The following is a 23,889-nucleotide window of genomic DNA, read 5'->3' as shown; positions in this document are numbered from 1 at the left end:
ATAAAATGACCTAACTGATCACCCATCACCCCACCGCCCCACTCCCACCATTTGCCAGCTCCTTCCGTACCTCCCACTACTTTGCTTTGCTCCTCCACAGTCCTGCCTATTTCCATCAGGGCTCATTTCCTCCCAGTGGGTCTCTCATTTGTCACCCCCTCTCTGGTCACTCCTCAGTTTTGTGTTTACTCAGCCCCTGAGTCTGCACTCTGGACAGTGTACTGTGGTCCCACCATGGGGCTGCCCCAGACACAGAGGAGCCGCTGAGTCTTGGAGCAAGGAGCTTAGTGATCAGTTACCCTCCTGCTCTTACAGAGGAGGAACTGACACCCCAAGGGATCCCTTAGAAAATTGGCAACTAAGCCAGGACTAGGGTGTAGAATTTCTCATCTCTGATCCTAGTTCTCCTCCACCCCACTTCGTTTTCCTAGAAAAGATTTCCCTACTGGCTCTATCATCCAGCAGTACCCTACCCTCAGTACTGCTTTTGTCCTCCTAGAAAGAGAAGATCATGTCGCATACATACTAAGTTACAATTTTTTTTTAAAGCCTCCATCTGGAATTTAAAAGACCCGTGTTCTAGTCCTGGCTGGCTTGTCTCCTGGAACAAGCATCTCCGATCACTCAAAGATGGGTGCCTCTGCTCGGCTGTTCTCTGGCACCTGCCTGTGCCATGCATTCACTCCATCCAAGAGTGTGGAGGTAGGGTTAGACCTGCTCTGGTGTCCTGCTTCCCTAACTCATCCATTAGGAGTGAGAGGAGGCAGCCAAGGCTTATGGGTAGGGGTCCAGCTCACCTTCTCCTGGATACTGGTGTTGAGCCTCCTCAGTGTCTCCTGGAAGTTTTGGTTCCGTGGCTCGAGGGTGGCACAGCGCTGCACGTCCTTGAAGGCCTGGTCCAACTTCCCCAGATGCTCCAGTGCCTGGCACCGCCGATAGAGAGCCTTGATGTCCGAGGAGTTGATGTCAATAGCTAATGAGGGAGACAGGGCCTCAGGGGCCTGGGCTGCAGATCGCCTTCCTCCCTCCCCTGCCACTGTCCCCAATTCCAGGGCCACTGTGTCTTCATTGGAGATTATCCACCCATGTGGACTATCTGGCCCCAGGCTCCCTCTTTGTGAGGGAGGCAGTAAGAATCATACTCTCAAGGGAGGTTAAGGGTCATCGCGTCTAGCTCCTGATATTTCAGTCTCTGCTACATCATGATCCCAGCCAAGCACTCATCCAATGGATACTTGCATACCTCCAGCAATGGGGAGCTCCCTCCTTATCAAGGCAGCCAGGCAGCTCCATCAAGAAAGCCCTCCCCTCTTCAGACCTGAAATATATCTCCCTGTAACTTTGCCCTTTTATCCTAAGTTCAGCCCTGGAACCCCTGAGATGAAATCCGATCCTTCTTCCTTGTGACAGCCTTTTAGGTGTTTGAAGGCAGCTCTCCATCCCACCTGGGAATTGCTTTCTCTGGGCTAAATATTGCCACGTCCCTCAACTGCTCTTCACAGGGTGTATTTCCAGGCCCATCTCCAGCTGGTTCCCTTCCTTCTGAGCTCACTTCACACTGTCTCTGTTTCTCCTAAAAGAATGGTGCCCAGATCAAAACCCAACACTTGCATCTAAGAAAAGACTTCCCATTTTGACAATGGGCTTAAGTCAACATTGACTTAAGCGCAAGTTGAAATTAGTTACATTTAAACGTTTGCTTTGTTTTAATGTTCATCTCTCCCTAGTCTCTGTGCAATGGGCTACTGCCTCCCTCCTCCTCTCAGGAAGCCTGATCCCACAGAGTGCAGTGGGCTGATGCCCAGAACCACTGGGGAGCCCCAGGATGAGCATACCCTAATTTACAACAGAGGGTGTGTCATTACCAAGACACGAGGATTTCTGGAAACATCTTTTAATAAAAGAATCTCCCAAGGGGCACCTGGGTGGCTCAGTCAGTTAGGCATCCAACTTTGGCTCAGGTCATGATCTCACAGTTCGTGGGTTTGAGCCCCACATCGGGCTCTGTGCTGACAGCTCAGAGCTTGGATCCTGCTTAAGATTCTGTCTGCCCTCTCTGCCCCTCCTGGTTTGCACTTCTCTCTCTCTCTCTCTCTCTCTATTTTTCTCTCTCTCTCAAAAATAAATAAACATTAAAAAAAATTTAAGAGGCGCCTGGGTGGCTCAGTCAGCTGAACGTCCGACTTCAGCTCAGGTCATGATCTCACGGTCCGGGAGTTCAAGCCCTGCGTCGGGCTCTGTGCTGATGGCTCGGAGCCTGGAGCCTGCTTTGGATTGTGTCTCCCTCTCTCTCTCTGCCCCTCCACCACTCATGCTCTGCCTCTCTCTCTCAAAACCAAACATTAAAAAATTTTTTTTGAAAAAAAAATTTTAATTTCCCTCAACCTATGATTTAATATATAATTCGAGTTGCAAAAATGCAATTTAGGGATGGCTTCTCTGGACATCCGAAGCCCCGCCTACAATGCCTAGAATGCTGTTTCCACAATCTGTCATTTCTTCAATTGACAAAGAGCCTCTGAGACAAACAGGGATGCTGGGGTTGGGGATGGGGGAGTGGTTGGGGAAAGGGAACTCACCTCTTGAGGCATCTGATGCCGCCTGAACATAGCTTTCCTGAGAAATGGAGAAGGGGAAGCAGCAGGGGTTAATGCAGGCCCAACGCAGAGACAACCAGACAGGGTTTGCTGGGGAGCTGCTGGCTGTCAGGGAACCAAGGGCGGACCCCCGGCTGGGCATGGGAGAGCAGATGAGCTCTGACATTAGGCAAACTTGGGTTTGAATCCAGGCTCTGCTACTAATGACCTGGGAGATCTTGGTGAGTTACTAAGCCCCCCGAGCCCTGAGTTTGTTTTATCTGCTATATGGGCACGACAACAGCAGCTGACTCACGGGGCTGTTAGTAAGATGCTGCGAAATAACATGGAAAAAGCCCCTGGCGTGATGCCAGTTCCCATTAGGCTGATTCCCAACTGGAGGAATTTCTGTCTCCCAGAGGAGTGGGTCAGGCAGTGGGCCCAGGAAAGCAGTGGGAGGTGCCCTTCTCTGCCCTGAGAGTTCCAGCAGAAAGGGCTGGGACAAGGGGGCTTAAGGGTCTGATACCCAGCAAGATGGGGGGCTGCCTTCACCCCTGCCTCTGAGTGCTGGCCGTCAGCCTCCCGCCCTTCCCGCTCCAGACCGTTTTCAGGCCACAGGCTGCCCGATTCCGATAGAGCGTGGCCAGCAGGGCCTTGTCCTTGGTCAGCTTCAGGGCCTGGCTGTAGCTCTTTGTTGCAGCCTTATAGTCCTGGAGCTGGAAATGTCGGTTCCCTTCCTCCTTCAGCTGCGCTGCTTCTGCCTCTGCCATCTGTCAGGACAGGAGCAGCTCAGTCTGGCCAGTCCCCCACTCCAGACTCCTGGCCTGAGGTCTGGAGCTCCAGGGCCTCCTTCTACTGGGATGGAAGGTGAGGGTTCTGCCTGGAAAGGACCCATGCCTATCACCCCCAAATCCATTGCTCAGAAGGACATGATAGCACCTGCTTGCAGAATAGCATGGCTGAAGGAATCTTAGAGCCCCCGTGCCTCCCTCTCCTTCCCTCCCAGCTGGGCGGGTGAAGCCACCACGCCGGAGGCCTGAATTCTCACTGCAAGCCTTGAAAGTTCTTCTCAGTCCCTCTTCTCCCTCCCCGGTCTGAGGAACTCTCCACACGGGCTCACTTTCTCAGAGGACGGTGCTCCTGGTCTGTCCTCCTGTGATGCTGTTCGGCTGAGCTCCCTTGTGAGCCACCCCCTGGCCACCAAGCCTTAATCTGCCTCCCTCCCCCACCCAAGAGGTTTTATCGCCCCTGCCAGTAGCTCCGGACCATATTTGGCCACAGGGTCAGGTGTCCCTGGAGTCTGTCATTGATACTCAGGGCCTTCCTCCTCCCCAGAGTGGATAGTCATTAGTCACCTGGAAGTGCTGACTAACCTATGCCCCAGCGTCCTACTCAGGGGCAGTCCTGGACTCGGGCATTCATACCACAAAGAGCAGAGAAAGATCCAGAAGGGAGGGAGACATAGCTATAATGCCCCTTCTCCCCCTCCATCCCAGATAAACAATCTCCTCTCCCTTCCCCCAATCACTGCTATTTTGGGAGCAGAGTGACAGCTGAGGGGCTGGCAGACTTAGAGCAGCTGCCCAGGTCCAGGACCAACTGGAGACTTCCAGAAATGCCCTTCTGGAAGGAGGAGAGTTCCTCCCTCTCTTCCACTTGCCCACAACTCCCCAACCCCTCCAGTACTCATTGTTGAAATGTCCCTCCTTTTCTGAAAGACAGAGGGGCTTACTAGTTCAAGTTTAGTGGAAATGGGTGCTTTGTTTTGGTTTGCATGCCTTCTCCTGTGTCCCCCATCCGTGTGGAGTGGATGCATTCAGCCTACCCCTCCCAGTAGACAGAGAGGGTGGGCTCTTAATGTCCCCCACTAGACTATAGGCTTCTTCTTGGTCAGAGCTAGGTCAGTCTGGAATTCCCTGAGCCCGAGGACCGTACCCCACCCCCCCATCTACCTGGGACCTCTCCTGGGATCAGCTGAGTCTCCCTCATCAAAAGAGGGTCTTCCTGGGACAAGAAGGAAGAACAAAACAGGTCTCCCCTGGGGCAGGACTTGTTTCTTCTCATCTGACTGAGGGTTCCTGAGACAAATTTGAGTCTGTTCCTACTTGGACTCAGAACTCTCTCACCTCCCAGTGTCTCCAAGCCTAGGCTGTGAGCTCCCTCCCACAGGGTAAAGACAGCATCTCATTGCAGTTTGACTTACCCTGGCACAGAGGCTGGCAGAGTGAGTGCCCAATGCGGGCTTCCTGAATGAATGAGTGACTGAATGAATGGTGTCTTCCTGTTGATGCTTTTCTTCACTTACCACAATTCTGCCCCCTCCCCCCATACATCTTCAAACCTACCTGACCATGGCAGAGAAACGCACTGAAGATTCTGCTCTTTGATCGGTATCCTTGGACACACAGCTATGACTGTGGACAAGTTCTACTGTCCTGCTGGACCCAAGGCCCAGCTCTGATGCATATTTGTCTGTTGCAGGTTTGTTGACTGAATAAATGAATGAAGGAATGAATGGAGGAAGGGATTCCCTGCCATCATGGTGTCCTAAACCCTGGGCCCCTTTGTGGGGCAAGTGCTCTTGTAGTAATGAAGCAATGGGATAAAGGATCCTGCCACTGGCAGAAAACTGAGGTTCTCTGACTTTAGGTCCTAGGAATCTTAGATTCAAATCCTGATTCAGTAATTCACTCCATGTCAATTCGTAAGCATCTACTATGCAGCAGGAACTGTGAATGACAGTGAAAGCAGAGACCACTCATGAGGGCAAGGATTTGTGTCTATTTTGTTCACTTACATATTTCATGTGGCTATCACAGTGCGTACATAGTAGGTGCTCAACCATATTCGATTAATAAATGGATGAAATAATTACATGGATCTGTGATTCCTAAATACAAAGAATACCAGGATGTTGTGAAAACACATAATAGGGAAACATGGCATTGTTTCAGAGAAAGCTTCCTGAGTGAATGATTAAATGAGTTAATATATGTAGAGTTCCTAGAACAATGTTTGGCAGAGACATTTGTTGAATGAATGCATGTATATTTCAGGCAAGACTTGAAGAATGAGGAATTGTCCCTGTCTTCAGCTGCTCAGGCTGCTATAACAAAATACCTCAGGCAGGAGGCGCCTGGGTGGCCCAGTACCTTAAGGGCTGACTCTTGATTTTGGCTCAGGTCATGATCTGGAGATCATGAGATTGAGCCCTGCATCAGGCTCAGCACTGAGGGTGGAGCCTGCTTGGGATTCTCTCTCTCCCTCTCTTTTTGCTCCTCCCCCACTCTTGCACTCTCTCTGTCTCTCACTCTCTCTCAAAATAAATAAATAAACTTAAAAAAAAAAAACTCAGGTGGGATGGCTTGAATAAGTGAAATGTATTTTTCCACAGTCTAGAAGTTTAAGATCAAGGTGCCACCAACATTGGTTTCTGGTGAGGCTTCTCTTCCTGGCTTGTAGATGTCCACCTTTTCACTGTGTCTTCATGTGGCTTCTTCTCCATGTGGGGAGAGGGGAAAGGAGGAGAGAGAGAAAGAGAGGTAATATCTGGTATCTCTTCCTTCTGAGGACACCAGTCCTATCAGACTAGGGCCCTACCCTGATGACCTCATTTAACCTTTATTACTCTCATATAGGCCCCCTCTCCAAATACAGTCACCTTGGGGGTTAGGGCTTCCACATATGAATTTGGGGAGGAGGGACACAACACTGCCCATCAAAGTTCCAGGCAGAGAAGTCTGCATGTACAAAGGCACCGATGTAAGAAGGGTCATGCCTTGGAAGAACTAAGCAAAAGCCAGAAGAATTTAATCTTAAAGAGAGAGGAATGGGGTGTCTGAGTGGCTCAGTTGATTAAGCATCAGGCTTCGGCTCAGGTCATGATCTCGCGGTTCACGAGCTCAAGCCCCACATCAAACTCTGTGCTGACAGCTCAGAGCCTGGAGCCTGCTTCAGAATCTGTGTCTCCCTCTCTCTCTGTCCCTCCCCAACTTGTGCTCTCTCTCTCTCTCTCAAAAATAAATAAACATTAAAAAGAGAGAGAGAAAATTGAGAGAGAGAGAGAGAGAGAGAGAGAGAGAGAGAGAGAGAGGAGTGGCTGGAGAGGTAAGTAAGGCTGAGTGGGCCATCATAAGGAGTTTGGCTTTTGCCCTGCTTATTATGGGAGACATTGTAGGGTTTTAGGGTGGAGAGTGACAGACCAGATTTTTGGTTGGAAAACGTCACCCCAGTGGCAGTGTGGAGGATACATCGGAAGAGGCAAGAGTGGAAACAGAGAGGCAAGTGAAGAGGGTTTTGTAGGCAACCTCGGTGACTCAGTCCAAAGTGTAATAGTGGAGATGGAGAGAACAAATTCAGGACAGGTTAAGGAGGCCAGCCTGACCAAGCTTGAGACCGTCCAGATGTGGGGAGACCTGCCAAGGAAGACCCCACGTTTCTGGTAAGAGCCCTCATGTTAGTGGGTCTGCGCTTCAGTTCCTCATCTGTAATGTGGGGAGAGGAAGGTGGGGATTTAACGAGTTATATGTGTGACACACTTGGAACAATGCCTGACACACTGCTCTCGTTATCATCATTATTGTTATTGCTTTGCAGTGTTGAAAACTGCAGACATTTTTTGCTTTTGTACTCAAGAATTATGAATCGATTTGGTCCATCTAAAAAAGAATAATAATTTCTTGCCTGCAACCCAACAGGCTCTAGTTTCCTAAGCCACCCATGCAGGGGCGCTGCTGCCAGAGCCAACCCAATTTAGTCTTCTGCCATTTCCGGTCTCTGATTTGGGGGAAAGTCAACCGCTCAGAGCCTCGATTTCCCCACCTATGAAGTGGGGCAAAAATCCCTGTTCTGCAGAGACAAAAGGCTGTTTGTATCCTGCACGGCACTGGGAGGGACTGGGTCGGGGTGACAGCCACCTGTCCAAGGTGGGGCTGTGGAAGCAGGTACCAGGTGCGCCCACTGCCGAAGCCTGGCCGGCACGGCGTGACACGTCCCCTCCGCCACACCAGAGGGCGCTGTCGCGGGCTGCAGCGCCGCCCTACCCCGGGGACGGCGCTCCGTCCCGCCTGAGTCTATTTCCTCCACGTGCGAACGCGGGATGGCGGCGGCGGCGGCGGTGGGTGTGCGTGAGTGGGAGCGGGGGCGCTCCGGCCCGGGGTGCCCGAGCTCAGAGGGAAGCGGCAGTGGGGGCCTTCTCGCCCGGCGGCGTGGCTGACCCCCGCGGCGCTTGTAGGCACAGGACGAGGCGGCGGCGCGCGACGTGCAGCGGCTGCTGGTGCAGTTCCAGGATGAGGGCGGGCAGCTCCTGGGCTCCCCGTTCGACGTGCCCGTGGACATCACCCCGGACAAGCTGCAGCTCGTGTGCAATGCGCTGCTGGCCCAGGTGAGCGGCGGCCCGGGCGGTCCCTCTTTCCTCCCCTCGGCGGGAGGGCCTGCTCTGGGCCGGCCCGCAGGGGACCGGGAGACCCAAGTTCTGGGGCTCGGGGGTCCCAGCGCTCGCCGACACTGGGAGAACCACCCTGGCGCGCGTCCGTGGCAGTGCCACCTACGTCGGGGGACGGTCAGGAGATGTATTTCGTGTGACAGCGCTTTACGCTTCGACCTGCGAGGTCCACCTGGGAAGAGAGACCGCGCGTTTTGAACGCATCGGGTACATCGTCAGATTCCGCGACGCAGCTCCTCATTAATATCCCCATCTGACAGTGTGGCCCAGAGGCAGTAAATTATTTGTACGATGCTATGTCGTAGGTGGTAGATTGGGAATTAGAACCCGAATGTCAGATTCAAAACCCGTGGTCTTCGAAACCAGTGGAGCCATTCATCATTATAGTAGGGCGGGGGGCTGGGGGCTTAAAAATATAATACCTAGACCCCACCCCAGGTTTACTACACCAGACCCTGGGGTAAGGCAGAGTCTGTGTTTTCAGCCAGAGTTTTGGATGCTTCTTACACATTGTACATCATGGTGTAGCAGTTTAGAAAACGCTGCATAATCCTGTATACTGACACTAATTCTGGACTTCAGTTTTCTTTCTGGATTAGTCGTTACCAATAGGACGTTGCGTTAATTAGCTGCTCTGAGCCTCAAGTTTTTTCATCTGTCAAGTGGGAGTATGAATGCCTGCCTCCCAGGGTTGTTGTGAGATGCAGATAAAGGATTTTAAAGTACTATTTTAAGTATCTTGCAGTTGCTCTTGGAGGATAAAAGAGGCCTTTTTGGGTGGGCATGGTGGGGGTACCCACACCGTGGCTGGAGAGAAAAGCTTCACCTGGCCATAGCACACTGGGGAGCACCCCTGGCTCCTATCCTTTGACGGAGGAGTTGCCCTTTGCCATTGCCCTCCAGGAGGATCCCGTGCCACTGGCTTTCTTTGTCCACGATGCTGAGATCGTCTCATCACTGGGGAGGACGCTGGAGTCACAGGCAGTGGAGACAGAGAAGGTTCTTGACATCATCTACCAGCCACAGGCTATCTTCAGGGTCCGTGCTGTGACCCGCTGCACCAGCTCTTTGGAAGGTCACAGCGAGGCAGTCATTTCTGTGGCCTTCAGCCCCACAGGAAAGTAAGGACAGTTGCAGAATCGTGGAATAGAATGTGGGGGTACAGCCTCTGGCTGGGGTGGGTCAGATACCCCAAGTTAACAATCAATGGGACCTCAGGCTGCCTATCATAGACCTGAGCTCAGGGCATGGGTTCCAGGTAGAGGACTTCCCCAGTGGGGTTTGGTTTTGAAGGACACCCATATTGGAAGGGCCTTTCTTGGCCTTGATCTCAGGAGAGCTGAACTATAGGCTTCCTGGCGGTGTGCCCCAGACAAATCACTTTCTGACTTATTTCATCATCTGTGAAACTGAATTTGTTTGCTTTTCGCAATCCTACACAGATAACGAGAAATTCTAAATCTGATTATGGCTGTGGCCGTTCCTTTTAGAAAGGAAGAAGAGAGATATGGCTGCCTTGAGGTAGGGGGTTCTTCTCCCATATGGTATCAGTGTTATACTTCTCCTCCTCAGGGGAGGGAGAAAAGTCCAGTCCCAGACTGTATGCGCAGAAGACAATTGAATAGGCAGCCAAAATGCACATGTGCCCTGTTTTGGTGTAAGCCCTACCCCTTGTCCCCACTGCAGAGGTCAGGTGTCCTCTCTTCTTCCTCAGGTACCTGGCCAGTGGCTCCGGAGACACCACTGTGCGCTTCTGGGATCTCAGCACCGAGACACCCCATTTCACATGCCAGGGTCAGTATGCAGTTAGCCATTTAGAGGGAGGGTCTTAACCCAGTGGTAGGTGGGTGATCATTTACTCAGCTCTTTAGTTTCTGAGGAGGCCCAGAGCCAATTCAACCCCTTAACCCAGTTAGCAGCTGCCTGTTCCTATGTAGAGGCTATCCTTGAACCCAGCCAGCCACTTCCAGAGACTGGACCAGAGAGTCAGTGTGGGGTTGTGAGTTGTGCTGAGTAGCAAGGAGAACCTGCCTTAAATCCAACCCCCACCACAGTGGTTCTCTAACTTGAGCACTGGAATCAGCAGGGAGGCTTGTTAACCTACAGGTTGCTGGGCCCCACCCCTGAGTTTTTGTCTCTTTAGTTCTGGGATGAGGCCTGAGAATTTGCATTTCAAGTTTCCAGCTGGTGCTGATGCTGCTAGTTTGAGGTCACACTAGCTGGGTGTGGGTAGGGCCTGCTCCCTAAGCTTCAGTTTTGTCATCTGGAAAATTGGGAATAATTTTTGCTTTGCTCCATACCCTTAAGCAAATTCCAGAGCACATCACACATAGAGTAGTTACTGGTTGGTGAAATGTGTTTTAGTTTCACGTGTATGTATGAGTATACTAGGTTTCCAGGTAACATGCATTTCTTACTTTTGGTCAAGGTAAAAAAAAAAAAGGATTTGAAACTTTATACCACGTATCATGGAAGGAATTATTAGAAAGCGGAAGTACTATCTATGCAGCAGGAAGCACAACTGTAGCACTTGGGATGAATTCTTCCTTTGCCTAGAAAGCTGCGTCTCCCCTTTTGTTTGACCAATCATTTATTCTCGGGCTAGTTGAGGAGTTTCTGCAGCGTGTCAGGCATGCTAGGCACTGGGGATAAAGACAGATATGTGCTCCTTGCTTTCTCCCTCCCCTGCTTTCCTAGGACACAGACACTGGGTCCTTAGCATATCCTGGTCCCCAGATGGCAAGAAGTTGGCCTCGGGCTGCAAGAATGGCCAGGTAGATGGTGGTCATTGGTAACCACTCAGGGACTCTGGGCTTCCTTCCTAGGACATGGGTCAAGTGAGGTTCTGGGGTCTTCAGGGAAAGATGGATTGGGGGCAGTGGGCGGGAACTTTGGTGGACCTAGGGACAGGATCGAGAGGGTTATTCAGTAAGCTTCTGTCCCTCAGATTCTCCTGTGGGACCCAAGCACAGGGAAGCAGGTGGGCAGGCCCCTCGCTGGCCACAGCAAATGGATCACAGGCCTGAGCTGGGAGCCCCTCCACGTGTAAGTGATGCTCACAGAACTGGGGGGAGTGAGGAGCCAGGGCTTCAAGGTGGTCTCCTCCCTTGCTTGATGCAGAGGGGTTTTGCCTCAGGGGGTGGGATGGCCAGCTCGACTGACAGTACTGGCATGGCGGGCAGTAGGCTAGGGCTTCCCAATCTGTGTTGCTGCTTGAGAGGAGGCTGTTCATCATGGGCCCTGAGAGTTGCCTTGCAATGCAGCTGGGTCTTGGAGTCAGGAAGCTGTTGAGTCATTGTCCCTGGCCTTTGAGCTAAGAAGGGGGGGGGGGCGGGGAGGGAACTATTGCCGTTCCCACATCAGAAGTGGGGCCACATCTCCCTTCCCCTCTCCAGGAACCCCGAGTGCCGCTATGTGGCCAGCAGCTCCAAGGATGGCAGCGTGCGGGTCTGGGATACAACTGTGGGCCGCTGTGAGCGCATCCTCACCGGGCACACACAGTCAGTCACCTGTCTCCGGTGGGGAGGGGACGGGCTTCTCTACTCTGCCTCCCAGGACCGCACCATCAAAGTCTGGAGGGCTCACGATGTAAGAGCTGGGAGGGTCCAGAGAGCAGCCTGGGGAAATCTTGGGCCATGAGATGCCAGGGCTGGAAGGAATGTTGACCAGTGTGTTCTGGGATCCGGGTGGCGGGAGGTGCTTCAGGAACAGTGGGTTCCTGTGGTTGGTGCTGCATGATAGTGGAGGTTCCAGTGTTCATTAACGTGGTCCAGAAATTGCCACTGCAGGAAGCCTGTTGTTAGCTTTATTAAACCTGCCACGTCCCAGAGTTACTTGACTGGAACCCTTTTCTTCTCACGTACTTAAGTTCCTTTCCATGAAACATACTTTTGGAAACAACAATCTGGGCCAGTACCTGCATTTTGTAAGTGAGGAGAGACTTCAGCCCAGAGCGGTGATTTGATTAAGATCACAATGAACGAGGGACCTAATTCTGAGTCCCATGTCGCTGTCTTCTGGGGCTAATCTGGGGGTACTAGTTCCCTAGGGTGGAGAGTAGGGTGGGTGTGCGTCTGACCAGTCTTCCTCTGCCCTAGGGTGTGCTGTGCCGGACCCTGCAAGGCCACGGTCACTGGGTGAACACCATGGCACTCAGCACTGACTATGCCCTGCGCACGGGTGCTTTCGAGCCAGCTGAGGCCTCGGTTAACGCCCAAGATCTCCGAGGGTCCTGTGAGTGCGTGGGAGAGGGCCGCCTGGGAAGGAGCCGGTTCTCGGGCTTACTGTGCAGCCTGGGCCGGGGGTGTTTGCCATTTGTGTTGGATTTTCTAATCAGCCTTGTTCCTCATCTCTTCCTCTCCCCTCCGGTACCTGGCCACAGTGCAGGAGTTGAAGGAGAGGGCTCTGAGCCGATACAGCCTCGTGCGGGTGAGTGTGTGCCTGCCGCCAGCATGCCCGGCTCCCTACTCTTCCTCCACTGGTCTCTCAAACCCTTTGCAGGCACTCAGGCCCCTCCCCCTTCTAGCCCTAGCTCAGACGTTCCTCTTCCAGAAAGTTCTTCATGAAAATCCTAGTTTTTAATCCTGAAATCTTAATGTATAGGACCATGTGATTTTGTTGCGTTCACTTGCTTATCTGTTTATTGCATTTTCTGTATTTTTTATTGTGTTTAAGTAGCATATTCATGTGGTCGAGGCTTCAAAGAACACAAAAAGGTAGATGGTGAAGAAGTCTCCCATCTCTGTTGCCCATCCATCCTTTCCTTCTGGAAACATCCAGAGCTACTAGTGTCCTGTCTTTCCTTCCAGAGACTTCATACCTCCACATACACGTGTATGTGTACACAGGATGCAGTATACATACACGTGTGTACAAACCCACACATAAAATCTTTCCCTTTTTTAATACACTATTCTGTACCTTGCTTTTTCTTGTGATTATGTATCTTAGAAATTATCCCAGGTGCATAACATTTCCTTTTGGGGGAAGTGACTGCCAGGGGTCCCATGTGAGTTGGTAGCAGGCCAGGCCTCATTTCTCCTAGTCCTGGCCTCCATGCTGGTGTTGGGCAATCAGTGGTGCGTTTGCTGCCCAGGTCGGGCTCTCCTGTCTGAGACCGTGCCCAACACGGTGTGCTTTCTGCCTCTCCTAGGGCCAGGGCCCAGAGAGGCTAGTGTCTGGTTCAGACGACTTCACCTTATTCCTGTGGTCCCCAGCAGAGGACAAGAAGCCCCTCGCACGGATGACGGGACACCAGGCCCTCATCAACCAGGTGCTCTTCTCCCCTGACTCCCGCATCATCGCCAGTGCCTCCTTTGACAAGTCCATCAAACTGTGGGATGGCAGGACAGGCAGGTGAGTGGAGGTGTGGGGAGGGAGAGGAAGGGCACTGGTCCTCTAGAAGGAGCTTGGCTGTGTCACTTGCTGCGTGGCCTTGGCAAGCATTTGGATATTCTGAGCCTTGTCTCCTCTTTTGTAATATGCAGACCTACCTCTCGGCTTTGTTACAAGGACTAAGGGAGATGGTATATTTAGGACTGGCAATAAATGGGCACTGAAGTGCTAGTTCATTTTGTATTGAAGGAGAGAAATGACGTTAAGACAGCCGGGATTGCGGCAGAAGTGTAGACTTGAGCTGCAGTTATTTTCCGGCCCCCCTCAAAGTGTGATCCACAGACCAGCTGCTGCAGCATCACCTGGGAGCTTGATAGAAATGCAGAGTCTTGGGCCCCACCCCAGACCTTAAGAATCAGAATCTGCATCTTAATAAAGTCATCAGCTGATTCCGCTCCCGTTGAAGTCTGAGAGGCCTCAGTATAACGAGATACTGTGCCCTTGAGGTTAATCAGGTCAGCAGAGAGGCAAAGGCACGGGCAAGAAGAGAAGGGATGAGGGAAACCCTTGCTGGGGCCTTGCTGTCTCGGCCATTGTGTGTTTCCGTATAGCGGTCTTTGAAATAGATCGTTCCCTTCTTTTTCAAGATAAGGAAACTGAGTCTCAGAGACTTGTCCAAAATGACAAGTCCTAATGACTTGTCCAAATAGACATAGTTAATCTGTATTGACCTGAAAGTGCCAGGTGAGCCTGGCCCACTACTCCATGCCACTTGTCAGCAAGCAACTTGTGTTAGGGGGATATCAGGCAGATGGGCTGAGCAGGGACTACACTGGATTCGAAGTCATGCAAAGTTGTCCAGATACGGAGGGCACAGGGGCCCCTTCAGACCTAATACCCATCATCACTTTCCTGGCCCAGGTACCTGGCTTCCCTGCGTGGCCACGTGGCTGCTGTGTACCAGATTGCGTGGTCAGCCGATAGCCGGCTCCTGGTCAGTGGTAGCAGTGACAGCACGCTGAAGGTGTGGGATGTGAAGGGCCAGAAGCTGGCTGCTGATCTTCCAGGCCACGCAGATGAGGTATGGCTGACCTCGTGAGCAGAGGTGGGGCAGGTGGGGGTTGAAGCCTGGCCCTCCTGCCCCCCCCCACACACACACCTTACCTGCTTCTCCCCACCCCCCACCTCGGTTTAGGTATATGCTGTCGACTGGAGTCCAGATGGCCAGAGAGTGGCAAGTGGTGGGAAGGACAAATGCCTCCGGATGTGAGTTTTGGGGAGGTGGCGGTTGGTGTGCTTGGCTCTGCTGCCCTTAAGTTGGTCACTCCTTGCACCTTTCCCTTCTGGCATAGAATTCTAAGGGTTCTGCAGGTGCCTAAGACAGTGTGTGATGCCACGTTCTCTCGGTGGTTAAGAGGGAGAACTGCAGAATTACAGTGATTATGGGAGACCCGGACGGTGCTCTCCGAAGGGCGAGCCCAGAGTCCCTCCAGTATGAGGCAGTAGTTCTTAGAACACTGGTTTTTGAAGGCATCACGCCTAGTTCCGATCCTGGTTCTGACTTTCATTGTGCGGTTTTGGAGAGCGTGGTTCACCTGCCTCCTGGGAGTTGTCAAGCCTCAGTAGATAGGAAGATCAAAGATAGGCGAACACACTTGGGAACCCAAAGCATGTGTACTTGTAAATGTTGTCATTGTTTGCTATCAGATGACCTTGGTGGGCATCTGAGAGGCCAGGCCCTGGGATGAGGTCTCAGCCGGGGCAGGCAGTGGGTGCCCAGCCTGAGTTTGGGTGGCCAGAGCAGAAATGGTAGCCAGTCTCTTAATGACCAAGTGAATACAGGTTCTCCCCCGTAGTGGGCTCCTGGGATTATATGGCAGCCTCCCCTTCCCAAGATCGGATCCCCATGCTGTTCCCTCCCCTTCTCCACAGATGGAGGAGATGAGAAATCCCAAGTTCTTGGACTCCCACCTGGACTCAGCTGCTGCCAGTGCCCGCCCTGACAGAGACCAAAGGCCAGGGTGGTGCCCCTGTGAACCAGTGTGGTCTGCTGTCCTTGGACAGACCCCAGTGAGGTCCCTCCCCAGAGCAGGAGGTCGAAGTTACGGGAAAATATCACTGGGCTCAGCCGTTGGCCGTTACTCCATACCTTGCTTGGGGGGAGGGGGGGGGGTGCAGGCAGTGACCAGACCCTTGCTGCTGCCCCTCCTCCTTTCCTGAATGTTCTCTCTATATTCAGCATCAGACCCTGGATCCTGTGACCAAATAAATAACTTCTAGTTTGTGTGTTCGGGTTAATTCCTTGTCCCCAAGGCTCACCCAAGGGCTGTGCTGAGTCAGTCTGTCTAACCCTTCCCTCCGGGCTACACCAAAGCCATACTTACTGGGAGGTGGCCTTTCTTCTCTTTCTCTTGTGCCTATGAGGGAGAGGCTCGTTATGGCTGGAGGCGCTGGTGGAAGCCATAGGATAGTGGCCAGAGGATGATGTGAGCTTGTGCTGTCCAGTGTGGCAGATGCTAGCGACATGTGGCTGTGTTTACCAGAATTCCACATGGTTAGAAGTGCAGTTCTGTGATGCTAGCTGAAGGCTACTCATTGCACCGGACGGCACAGATGGAGAACACCTTCACCAGCCCATGGAGTTGTGCAGGCCAGTGTTGTTCTAGGGCTTCTTTTGTCCGCCCCTCTCTCACACAACACACTTCCTGAGCTCCCGCAGTGCACCGAGCACTGTGCCGGGCTCTCAGGGTACAGAGCAGAAGGTGACCGCTGTCCCAGGGGGCTCCCTCTAACAGCGTGCAGTGGTGAGGGCTCTAGCAGAAGTGGGTGTGATGTGACATGGGAGGATGGTTCTCTGCCCCATAAGGACTGTCACACAGTGAAAGGAATCCCCACCGGATGTCCTCACATGCTTGAACAAGTCTTGCCTCCCATGCATCCTGCCTTTGCTTTGTCCCGTTTCAATGCTCCGGCAGTTGGATTCTTGTATGGACTGCTCAAGGCCACGGCATTTCTAACCTCTTATCCCCCGCCCACCATGCCTTTGTGATTTTGCACATCATCTGGATGTGCTCCATCTCCACCTGTGTGTCTCTGCAGGGAGGCTGCAGGAAGGGCAAAGTGGGCCACCAGTGGCGGAGTTCCTACCCTGTGCACTCGTTCTATGTGCTCACGTGATACTGTCCTGCCCGTAGGGTTCTCACCTCCCTGAAACAGCCCAGGAAGCTTAGATGGTTTGTCCGTGCCCTCGCATCCAGGAAAAACTAGGATTAGAGCAGACCCTGCCCCATAACCTGTGCACTTTGCGCCACGTCCTTCCAGAGCTCAGGCTGATGTTGACAATCGACAAGCTGCCACCGCCTCTGTCCAGTGTTGCTGTTTATCCCAGTGTATGTGCGTTTTAGTCTTTAACATTTCTTCCTCCCCCAGGGAAAGGGGTGAGGCTGGCAGAGCCGAGCAATAGGTGGTGATAGCACCCCACTGCCCTGCCAGCCTTATGTTCCATAACCCCCCAGCCCCTGATCCAGACTCTCGGTCCTGGCAGAAGCTAGGAAGGTGAATGGCAGCCAGCCTGGCTGTCAACACGAAGCACAATTCAGTATGCTGGGTGACCTGCAGTGCTTTAATAAGGGACGACCCAGCCCAGACAGATCTGGGGAGGAGGATGCCGAGCAGCTGTAGTCAGTAGCTGACCTGACCTGGCCTGTGGCGTCTCCAGGTGAATGGAGCTCCTATCTAGCCTAGGCCCGGGCCCAGGAGTGGAGATTTGGGAGCATCGCCACCAGGCTCCGGGCAGGGTGGTCAGCAGTTCCCTGGCATGGTGCTGGTGGTACATCTCACGATTCTGGTTCCTGAGAGCCCTGGGCTGAGGCTGAAGCTGAAGATAGGTGAGGGGCTTCCCGGGGCCCTCCTTAGTAGGGAAATAGATATTCCAGATCTTCCAGCTTCCGCATCTCCTCCAACCCGATGGACACGGTTTTCCGCTGGGGTTCCTTGCGCTGCACGGTGATCTGGATGGGGTTGTTCTCGGGGAAGCTGTTCAAATCGGTGGCCACGGTTGCAAACTGAAATAAAACAAAACCCCTCAGAATTCCATCCCAGACCTGACCCTAGCTCAGCTCTTCGTCTCTGCAACCCCCTTGTTGTTTGCCACATGGGATCTTAGATAGCCTTACTGCCTGTTCACGGACTCCAGAAACAGGTACAAACCAGTGCCTTCTCTGTCGTGTGAGGTTTCCAACCACAGTCGTCTGGGCCTCTCCTCCCGTGCCCCTGCCCACCTCCCTTCCCTTCTTCGTCCCCCTTTCGCCTCTTCCCTGTGTTTCCCTCGATGCCCTTGACTTCCTGGCCCACTCACGATTATTATGAGTTGAAGAATCCCAAAAGTAGTGGCTTTGGAAGCTGAACATTACAGAGGTGCTGATGAATATATTAGTTTGCATTCCCAGTGGGCCCCAGAGTGGTGTAATCCTTAAACCTCCCAGAAGGAAGCAACCTGGAATTCATGCTCATCCGCCCAGGCAGAAAGGCAGCCAGCAAGAAGATGAGTTGCCTCCAAATCCCCTGACCTCCCGGCCCTCTTCTCCCAGGGCTCACTTTGTAGGGCTTGCACCACTTCCCCACCCCGGCTGTGTTGGCCGCACGGACGGTGAGGCAGTAACTTGTGTTAGGCTTCAGCTCCATCAGCTTGACAGTGGTGCCCAAGATCTTGTTGAAGATCCACGGGCGATTCTTGGTCTTGGGCGGCTCATTGTCATTTGTCTTGACCACCTCCTGCAACAGGACCTGGTAGAAACTGACCTGCTGCTTGCCCAGGGAATAGGTCCAGGAAATCTAGAAGAAGAGACCCCCCCCCCCCCACCAGGCTTCCTCAGACCTGCTCCAGGCTGTCCTCCCCTCACCTCCCACCCCCAACCATGGGTCCAAATGCCCCACTCCCATCCCCTGTCCCTCCTGGGGCTGAGGCAGGTCTGATGGAAGGGATAAGGCATGCTACGGGCCTGTAGCATTTGCAACTCTCCCTGGGCAGCCCCACCCACCTCAGGGTGTGCCCCCAGCCCATATTTCTTCTAGACTAGTTGAGAGGGACCTTAGAGATCATCTTGTGCACCTCACTCCTTGCAGATGAGATTACGGGTTCAGAGAAGGCAGGTGGCTGGCCCGTGGTCACACAGAGTGACAGAGCCAAAGTTCAAACCAGTAGTTCCAGAGCCCACATACTTTGTGCTACAACAGTGGTTGCCAAGCCTGGCTAAGGAGCTGGGGGAGTTTTTATAACACTGCAGATTCCTGGCCATGCTGTCTTCTCTCAGGTCTCCCATTACCAATTTCTCCTCCATATAGGCCAGCGGTTCTCAAAGTTGGGTGTGCATCAGAACCCCCTAGAGGACCTGTTAAAACAGACTGCTGGCCCCCACAGTTTCTGATTCAGTAGGCCCAGGTGGAGGGGGAGGAGAGGAGAATTTAAATTTCAAACATGTTGCCATACGATGCTGACACTGTTGGTGGTCTGGGAACCACACTTGGAGAGACACTGCTCATCTGGGACTTCCAGATTTATCTTCCTAAAATACAGCTCAAATATCACCTTATATCACCAGATAGAAGGCTTTGCAAAAAGCTGTTCTCTACTTACTGCTTACAGAAAAATCTATACAGTAGCCTAACATTGCAGGACCTCCAAAAAACTGACTCCAGGCTAACTTCCCCCACTCTGTTCCCTGTCCTGGACCTGAAACAGTGCTACTCAACATGAGGCCCATCAGCACCACCTGGGAATTTGTTAGTGGTGCAAATTCTCAGGCCCCACCCCAGACCTACTGAATCAGAATCTCTAGGGATGAGGCCCAGGAATCTCATTTTTAAGAAGACGGTTGGCTCTGTAGGCACAGAAAAGTGCGAGAGCCCTACATTGGGACCTGGCTGTTTGCTCCCACCTTTTCCCACCTGTGAGGTGTTGCTAGTGTCAACCCCTCCATGGAATGTCTTTCTCCCATCCCTGGATGTTTAAATCCTACCTCTGCGTCCCAGCTTAAACGCTACCAAAGCCACCAAGCTTATTCCTACACCTGGAAGTAATTTTTCTTTCCCCCTGAATTCCTGGTGGCACTTGATCTGAACTCTGGCCATAGAACTGCATCCAATCCAGCTTGCACTGGAGTGCTTTACAGACATGGCCTCTCTCCTGTGCCAGGAGCGTGAGGTCAGGATGCAGGTGGTAGGCATCTTCGCACTCCCTGTGGAGCTCAGCTCAGTGCCTGGCACGCGGGGGCGGCCAGTAAGCCTGTACCTGAAGGCACGAAGAGGGAAACTCACCACAGCCGTGGAGTCGCTGACTGTGTGTTCGCAGATGAAGGGCGCCTCCGGCACATCCATGACCACAGAGGACTCGGAGGGTGTTGAGGAGGTGTCTGTGTCCAGCTCAGGGTTGTCAAGGTCCAGCAGGCCCCCAGGGACTATTTGGGACTTCGATGGACGGGGGCAGAGAGCCAGGTCCCTCTTGTGTGTGTCGTTGCCCATCGAGGAGAGGCTGAGTTTGTTCAGCTCCCCCTCTAACATCCCTGCAAAGAAGCTGCTGTTGGGCTGGGTCACAGCCAGTTTGATGGGATTCAACAAGGTGGATGAGAGTGGGGAGATGCTGGTGTCGTCAGAGCTGCATTCAGAATCCTCCACTGGCATCGGCTTCCTGAGTGGGAGGGAGACAGGTGAGCCACTGAAGGAGGCCACCCCAGCCCATGCAGCTGGGAAGCTCCCCGAAGGCAGGCCTTGAGCCTGACTCGCCAGTAACCCCAGATGCTTCTGAATAGCTCAGAACATCCTTATCACCCTGCAGCAGTCCATTCAACCCACCAGGGCACTTACTGAAAGATGCAGATTCCTGGTCCCTGCCCCCACCCCCCCGCCCTGCTTTGGGGTGGGACTGGGGAAGCTACTAAAGTATCTTTAATAAGATCTTCAGATGATTCTGAGGCATGTGTTCTGAGGCCCAGAATTTGAGAAACACTGCTAAAATCTTAAGTCCTCCTTCCACAGCAGGGTGCAAATACCCTGGGGAATGCCCAAACCAATCTAGTGGGGTATGGAAAAATATCTAAGTGTCTAAATTAAAAATAATTAAGCTTTACTAATACTTGCTACTGTTGAACAGTAATTACTAATTTCTTTACTTAGATTTTGCAACATTTAACAATATTTATTAATATGTAGCATGTAAAGTTAATAGTACACATAAATATGAATATATTGGGGTAAAAGCTCAAAAATCTTTCTTCCATTCTAATTTTGTTAAATTATGAAATATTTTAGACATACACAAGATATCAAGAATAATATATTAATATATAATAATGTATGGTGATTATAGTTAGTACTACTATATTGTATGTTTGAAAGTTGGTAAGAAAGGGGCACCTGGGTGGCTCAGTCGGTTGAGCATATGACTTCGGCTCAGGTCAGGATCTCGTGAACTGTGAGTTCGAGCCCCGCGTCGGGCTCTGTGCTGACAGCTCAGAGCCTGGAGCCCATTTCAGATTCTGTGTCTCCCTCTCTCTGCCCCTTCCCCACTCATGCTCTGTCTCTGTCTCTCAAAAATGAATAAACATTAAAAAATTTTTTTTAAAACAAAAAGAAGAAGAACGTTGCTAAGAAAGTAGAACTTGAAAGTTCTTATAAGAAATAAGTCTATAACCATGTGTGGTGACAGATGGTAATGAAACTTACTGGGATAATCACTTCATAATACACACACGTATCAAATCATGTACACCTTCTAAAGCCTCAGCAGTACAGTTAAAGCCCCTGACACTTGTGTCCCCCTCCTCAGTCTGCATCCTCCCGCTCAGAGGTAACCAGTACAGCACATTCCAAATTTTGTGTTTATTCTTCATGTGTGTTTCTATAGGTTTGTTACATGTGTACGCTATCCTTACACAAGTTCTGTTATTTTGCATATTTTAAAACTTCATATAAATAAATGGTGTCATATCCATCAGCAGCTTGCTTTTTTCATTCAACATTGGTTTTTTTTAGATTCATTTGTATTGATACATGTAGTTCTGGTTCAGACATTTTAACTGTTGTACATTTTCCATTACATGGAGATTTGTCTTGTTACCAATTCTTTGCTATTACAAAGAAAAACCTTATACATGTTTCCTTAGTTTGTTTTTTTGTTTCTTTGTTTTTTTTTTTTTTTTTTTTTTACTGATGTAGTCCAGAATCCAAAAAGGTTGGGTCTCAAATCTTTTTTTTTTTTCCTTGACTAAAAGGAAGAAATACATACTACCTGGAAACCTGGTATACTCATACATACGTGTAAAACTGAAACACATTTCACGAACCAGTAATTACTCTATGTGTGATGTGCTCTGGAATTTTCTATTCTTCTGTTTCATTTTTATAATCCTGGTCTCTGTCAACTAGAATGAGTTGCTCACCCATTAATGGACCACAACCCACATTTTGAAGAGCAGTGGTACAGCAGGAGCAGTCACTGGGCCTTTGGGGACCAAGTACCCTAACCAAGGTCACAAGGTGAGTTGAAGGCAGAGGTTGAACCAGAACCCAGATCTCCTGGGTCCCATGCCTCACAGCTCCCAGCTGCCTCTGGTGCATTCTGGCTCCTCTCCTCTGCTTCTTACCCCATTTCCCCAGCTGCTCCGGACAGATCCAGCAATCAATACACATGCCCGGATCCCTCACTCCAGGCCAACCACTGGCTTCATGGCTGATGGATATGCCAACTTTTCCTTGAGTTCCAACCCCAAAGACTACCTCCTGAGAAATCCTGATCCGTCCAAACCTTCTATGCTAGCGAACATTTGCCATAGGTGACTCCCCCATCAAGGTCCTTTGTAGGCTGGAGTCTTGTATTTAGGTCACTTATACTTAAGATTGTCCTAATGAGTCTCTATTTATCTATAAGATTTAAAGCAATTTTTTAAGCTAATCTCTACACCCAACACAGGGATCGAACCCACAACCACAAGATCGAGAGTCACATGCTCTACCGACTGAGCCAGCCAGGCACCCCAAGAATATCTGTTTTAGATTCTCTTATTCAAAAGAGCAGTGCTGAAGTGGGCACAGAAAGTAGTTAAGTATTGAGCTATATGCTGGACAAAAATTTTTTATGCTCTTCATGACAGCCCTGCTGGATGGGTGTTAGCCCCATTTTGCAAATGAGGGACTGAAGGTCCCTGATCTTAATTAGTTTGTCTACAGTCATGTATCTTAAGTGATAGAACTTGGATTTGAACTTGGGCTCCTAGCCCAAGATTTTCCTGTCATATCACATGACGTTTCCTACAAGTATCTGTCACTTTAGCCACACCTGCTTACTTATAGGTCCCTTAGGGACTGGACGTCATATCCCTTTCATGTAATCAAGACTAGCTACACAGTTCATGGGGCCACTTCTTCAAAATTATTAAGAATTTCTAGACAGTGACAGCCCTGTCTGGTTCCTCAAGGTGTCCTGTCATAGCACAGATTGGGCTTATTATTCTTGATTCTTGCCGAACATCTCCAAACACACACACACACACACACACACACACACAAACACACACACACACACCAGAATGAGCGCTCCTTGAAGGCAGGGGCTGTGTTTTTCAACTCTGCATTCCTAGAACTTGACATTAGGCCAGACACCTTAGAGATGCTCAGAGAATTTTGTGGAACAAACTAAAGAGAACCTACAATCACTGAGGAAGAACAATAAACTTCAGGCTGACAGCAGGCAGGCTACTGGGGGGACATAATCAGGCAGGCAAAGGCACCAAAAGGGGGGACTGAGGAAGAGGAGCCATGGGGAATGGAATGGACTAGGGGTGTCTGTATGGGGGTGTGGGAGTGGGGAGGACCACAGCTAGACAAAGCAGGATGAGAAGTACCGTCAACAAAACTCTAATCCTCGAAGGCCTTTTGGAGCAGGAGGCCTCCAAGCCTCCAAGAACTGATTTGGGGTCAGACATCCAAAGTGCAACCTGTACACATGCTGTGCTCTTCCTGGGGAGTTCAGGGACCAAGCTGTGACAGGTCAAGGAAGCAGGATTGCTTTTCCGAGACCCTCTCCTTGCCCCTCAGTTCCGGCCTTAGAAAGAAGGAAAGGACCAGACTTGTGTCTTACGGTAGATTGATGGTATCTTCCTCCAAGAAGTTAAACAAACTGCCTCTTGTGGAAAGTGGGAGTCCTTTGGTAGTGACGGTCCTGTTCATAGACTTGGGGTTTGGAAAAGGCTTCGACATTTGATCGAGTGCATTCAGAACATTGAGGTTTTCCTTCTTCAGCATGGCCTCCCCCCCATCTCCCACTTTACACAGTGCCTTTGATGCCATCTTGTCTGTTTTGGGACCGCAGCCGTCACCACACAGCTGACAGGAAGCAGAGAGAAACTGGGGGCAGTGGACCCACCCTTAGTTTGCGTGGGCTGGGGGTGCAATGAGCTGACTTCATAATCACGGCAGAGTGTAACAATTAGGGGCCAGCCTCCCCCTTGATCGGAGGCTGCTGCCGCCCAGGGCCAGTGTTAG

The 23,889-nt window shown here is 51.4% G+C and overlaps 3 protein-coding genes and 1 non-coding gene across 7 annotated transcripts in view; 1 reads left to right on the top strand and 3 right to left on the bottom strand.

Annotated features, from left to right (window-relative positions):
- Window positions 1–4,051, bottom strand: part of UNC45B (unc-45 myosin chaperone B) — a 30,485-nt gene extending 26,434 nt beyond the window's left edge. The window contains exons 1-4 of one of the 3 annotated variants that reach the window (XM_060646680.2): window positions 3,950–4,051; window positions 3,179–3,346; window positions 2,580–2,616; window positions 798–973 (exon numbers count right to left, since the gene is read on the bottom strand). In XM_060646680.2, the coding sequence (XP_060502663.1) occupies window positions 798–973; window positions 2,580–2,616; window positions 3,179–3,346 (381 nt within the window). In that variant the 5' untranslated portion in view covers window positions 3,950–4,051. Of the gene's footprint in view, window positions 1–797; window positions 974–2,579; window positions 2,617–3,178; window positions 3,347–3,624; window positions 3,821–3,949 lie in introns of those variants that run through there. The other 2 variants (XM_060646677.3, XM_060646678.3) reach the window with 2 other exon arrangements.
- A 3,574-nt stretch (window positions 4,052–7,625) lies between these two features.
- Window positions 7,626–15,639, top strand: NLE1 (notchless homolog 1). Of its 2 annotated transcripts, none has more exons than XM_060646681.3 (13): window positions 7,626–7,698; window positions 7,810–7,959; window positions 8,923–9,140; window positions 9,734–9,813; window positions 10,717–10,793; window positions 10,967–11,064; window positions 11,415–11,607; window positions 12,117–12,252; window positions 12,401–12,447; window positions 13,172–13,374; window positions 14,275–14,434; window positions 14,549–14,619; window positions 15,286–15,639. In XM_060646681.3, the coding sequence occupies exons 1-13, from the start codon at window positions 7,675–7,677 to the stop codon at window positions 15,296–15,298; spliced, it is 1,470 nt and encodes a 489-aa protein (XP_060502664.1). In that variant the 5' UTR covers window positions 7,626–7,674; the 3' UTR covers window positions 15,299–15,639. The 2 variants fall into 2 exon arrangements, with proteins under 2 accessions (XP_060502664.1, XP_060502665.1); XM_060646682.3 differs by having other exon boundaries at window positions 7,655–7,692.
- Window positions 15,640–16,954: 1,315 nt separating this feature from the next.
- On the bottom strand, window positions 16,955–23,778 carry FNDC8 (fibronectin type III domain containing 8). The gene is made up of 4 exons (XM_060646695.3): window positions 23,486–23,778; window positions 19,669–20,038; window positions 17,950–18,186; window positions 16,955–17,417 (listed from the first exon to the last, which is right to left on the bottom strand). The coding sequence occupies exons 1-4, from the start codon at window positions 23,692–23,694 to the stop codon at window positions 17,265–17,267; spliced, it is 969 nt and encodes a 322-aa protein (XP_060502678.2). The 5' UTR covers window positions 23,695–23,778; the 3' UTR covers window positions 16,955–17,264.
- TRNAE-CUC (transfer RNA glutamic acid (anticodon CUC)) lies at window positions 22,307–22,379 on the bottom strand. Its single transcript has one exon. It is a non-coding gene; the product is annotated as a tRNA-Glu (tRNA).
- Window positions 23,779–23,889: the final 111 nt, after the last annotated feature.

This window comes from Panthera onca, chromosome E1, assembly GCF_046562875.1.
Source record: "Panthera onca isolate mPanOnc1 chromosome E1, mPanOnc1 haplotype 2, whole genome shotgun sequence".
Lineage (NCBI taxonomy): Eukaryota > Metazoa > Chordata > Mammalia > Carnivora > Felidae > Panthera > Panthera onca.
This window is presented reverse-complemented; position numbering and strand designations above follow the sequence as displayed.

What these genes read in the sequence shown, in the direction of transcription:
- NLE1 (XM_060646681.3), top strand. Translation starts at nt 7,675, where the DNA reads ATGGCGGCGGCGGCGGCGGTGGGT. An exon ending in CGGCGGCGGCGGCGGTGGGT is followed by an intron (nt 7,699 to 7,809) that starts GTGCGTGAGTGG and finishes CGGCGCTTGTAG; the next exon opens with GCACAGGACGAGGCGGCGGC. An exon ending in ACCCCATTTCACATGCCAGG is followed by an intron (nt 9,814 to 10,716) that starts GTCAGTATGCAG and finishes CTGCTTTCCTAG; the next exon opens with GACACAGACACTGGGTCCTT.
- FNDC8 (XM_060646695.3), bottom strand. Translation starts at nt 23,694, where the DNA reads ATGGCATCAAAGGCACTGTGTAAAGTGGGAGATGGGGGGGAGGCCATG. An exon ending in GAAGATACCATCAATCTACC is followed by an intron (nt 20,039 to 23,485) that starts GTAAGACACAAG and finishes CCTCCCACTCAG; the next exon opens with GAAGCCGATGCCAGTGGAGG. An exon ending in TCAGCGACTCCACGGCTGTG is followed by an intron (nt 18,187 to 19,668) that starts GTGAGTTTCCCT and finishes CTCTTCTTCTAG; the next exon opens with ATTTCCTGGACCTATTCCCT.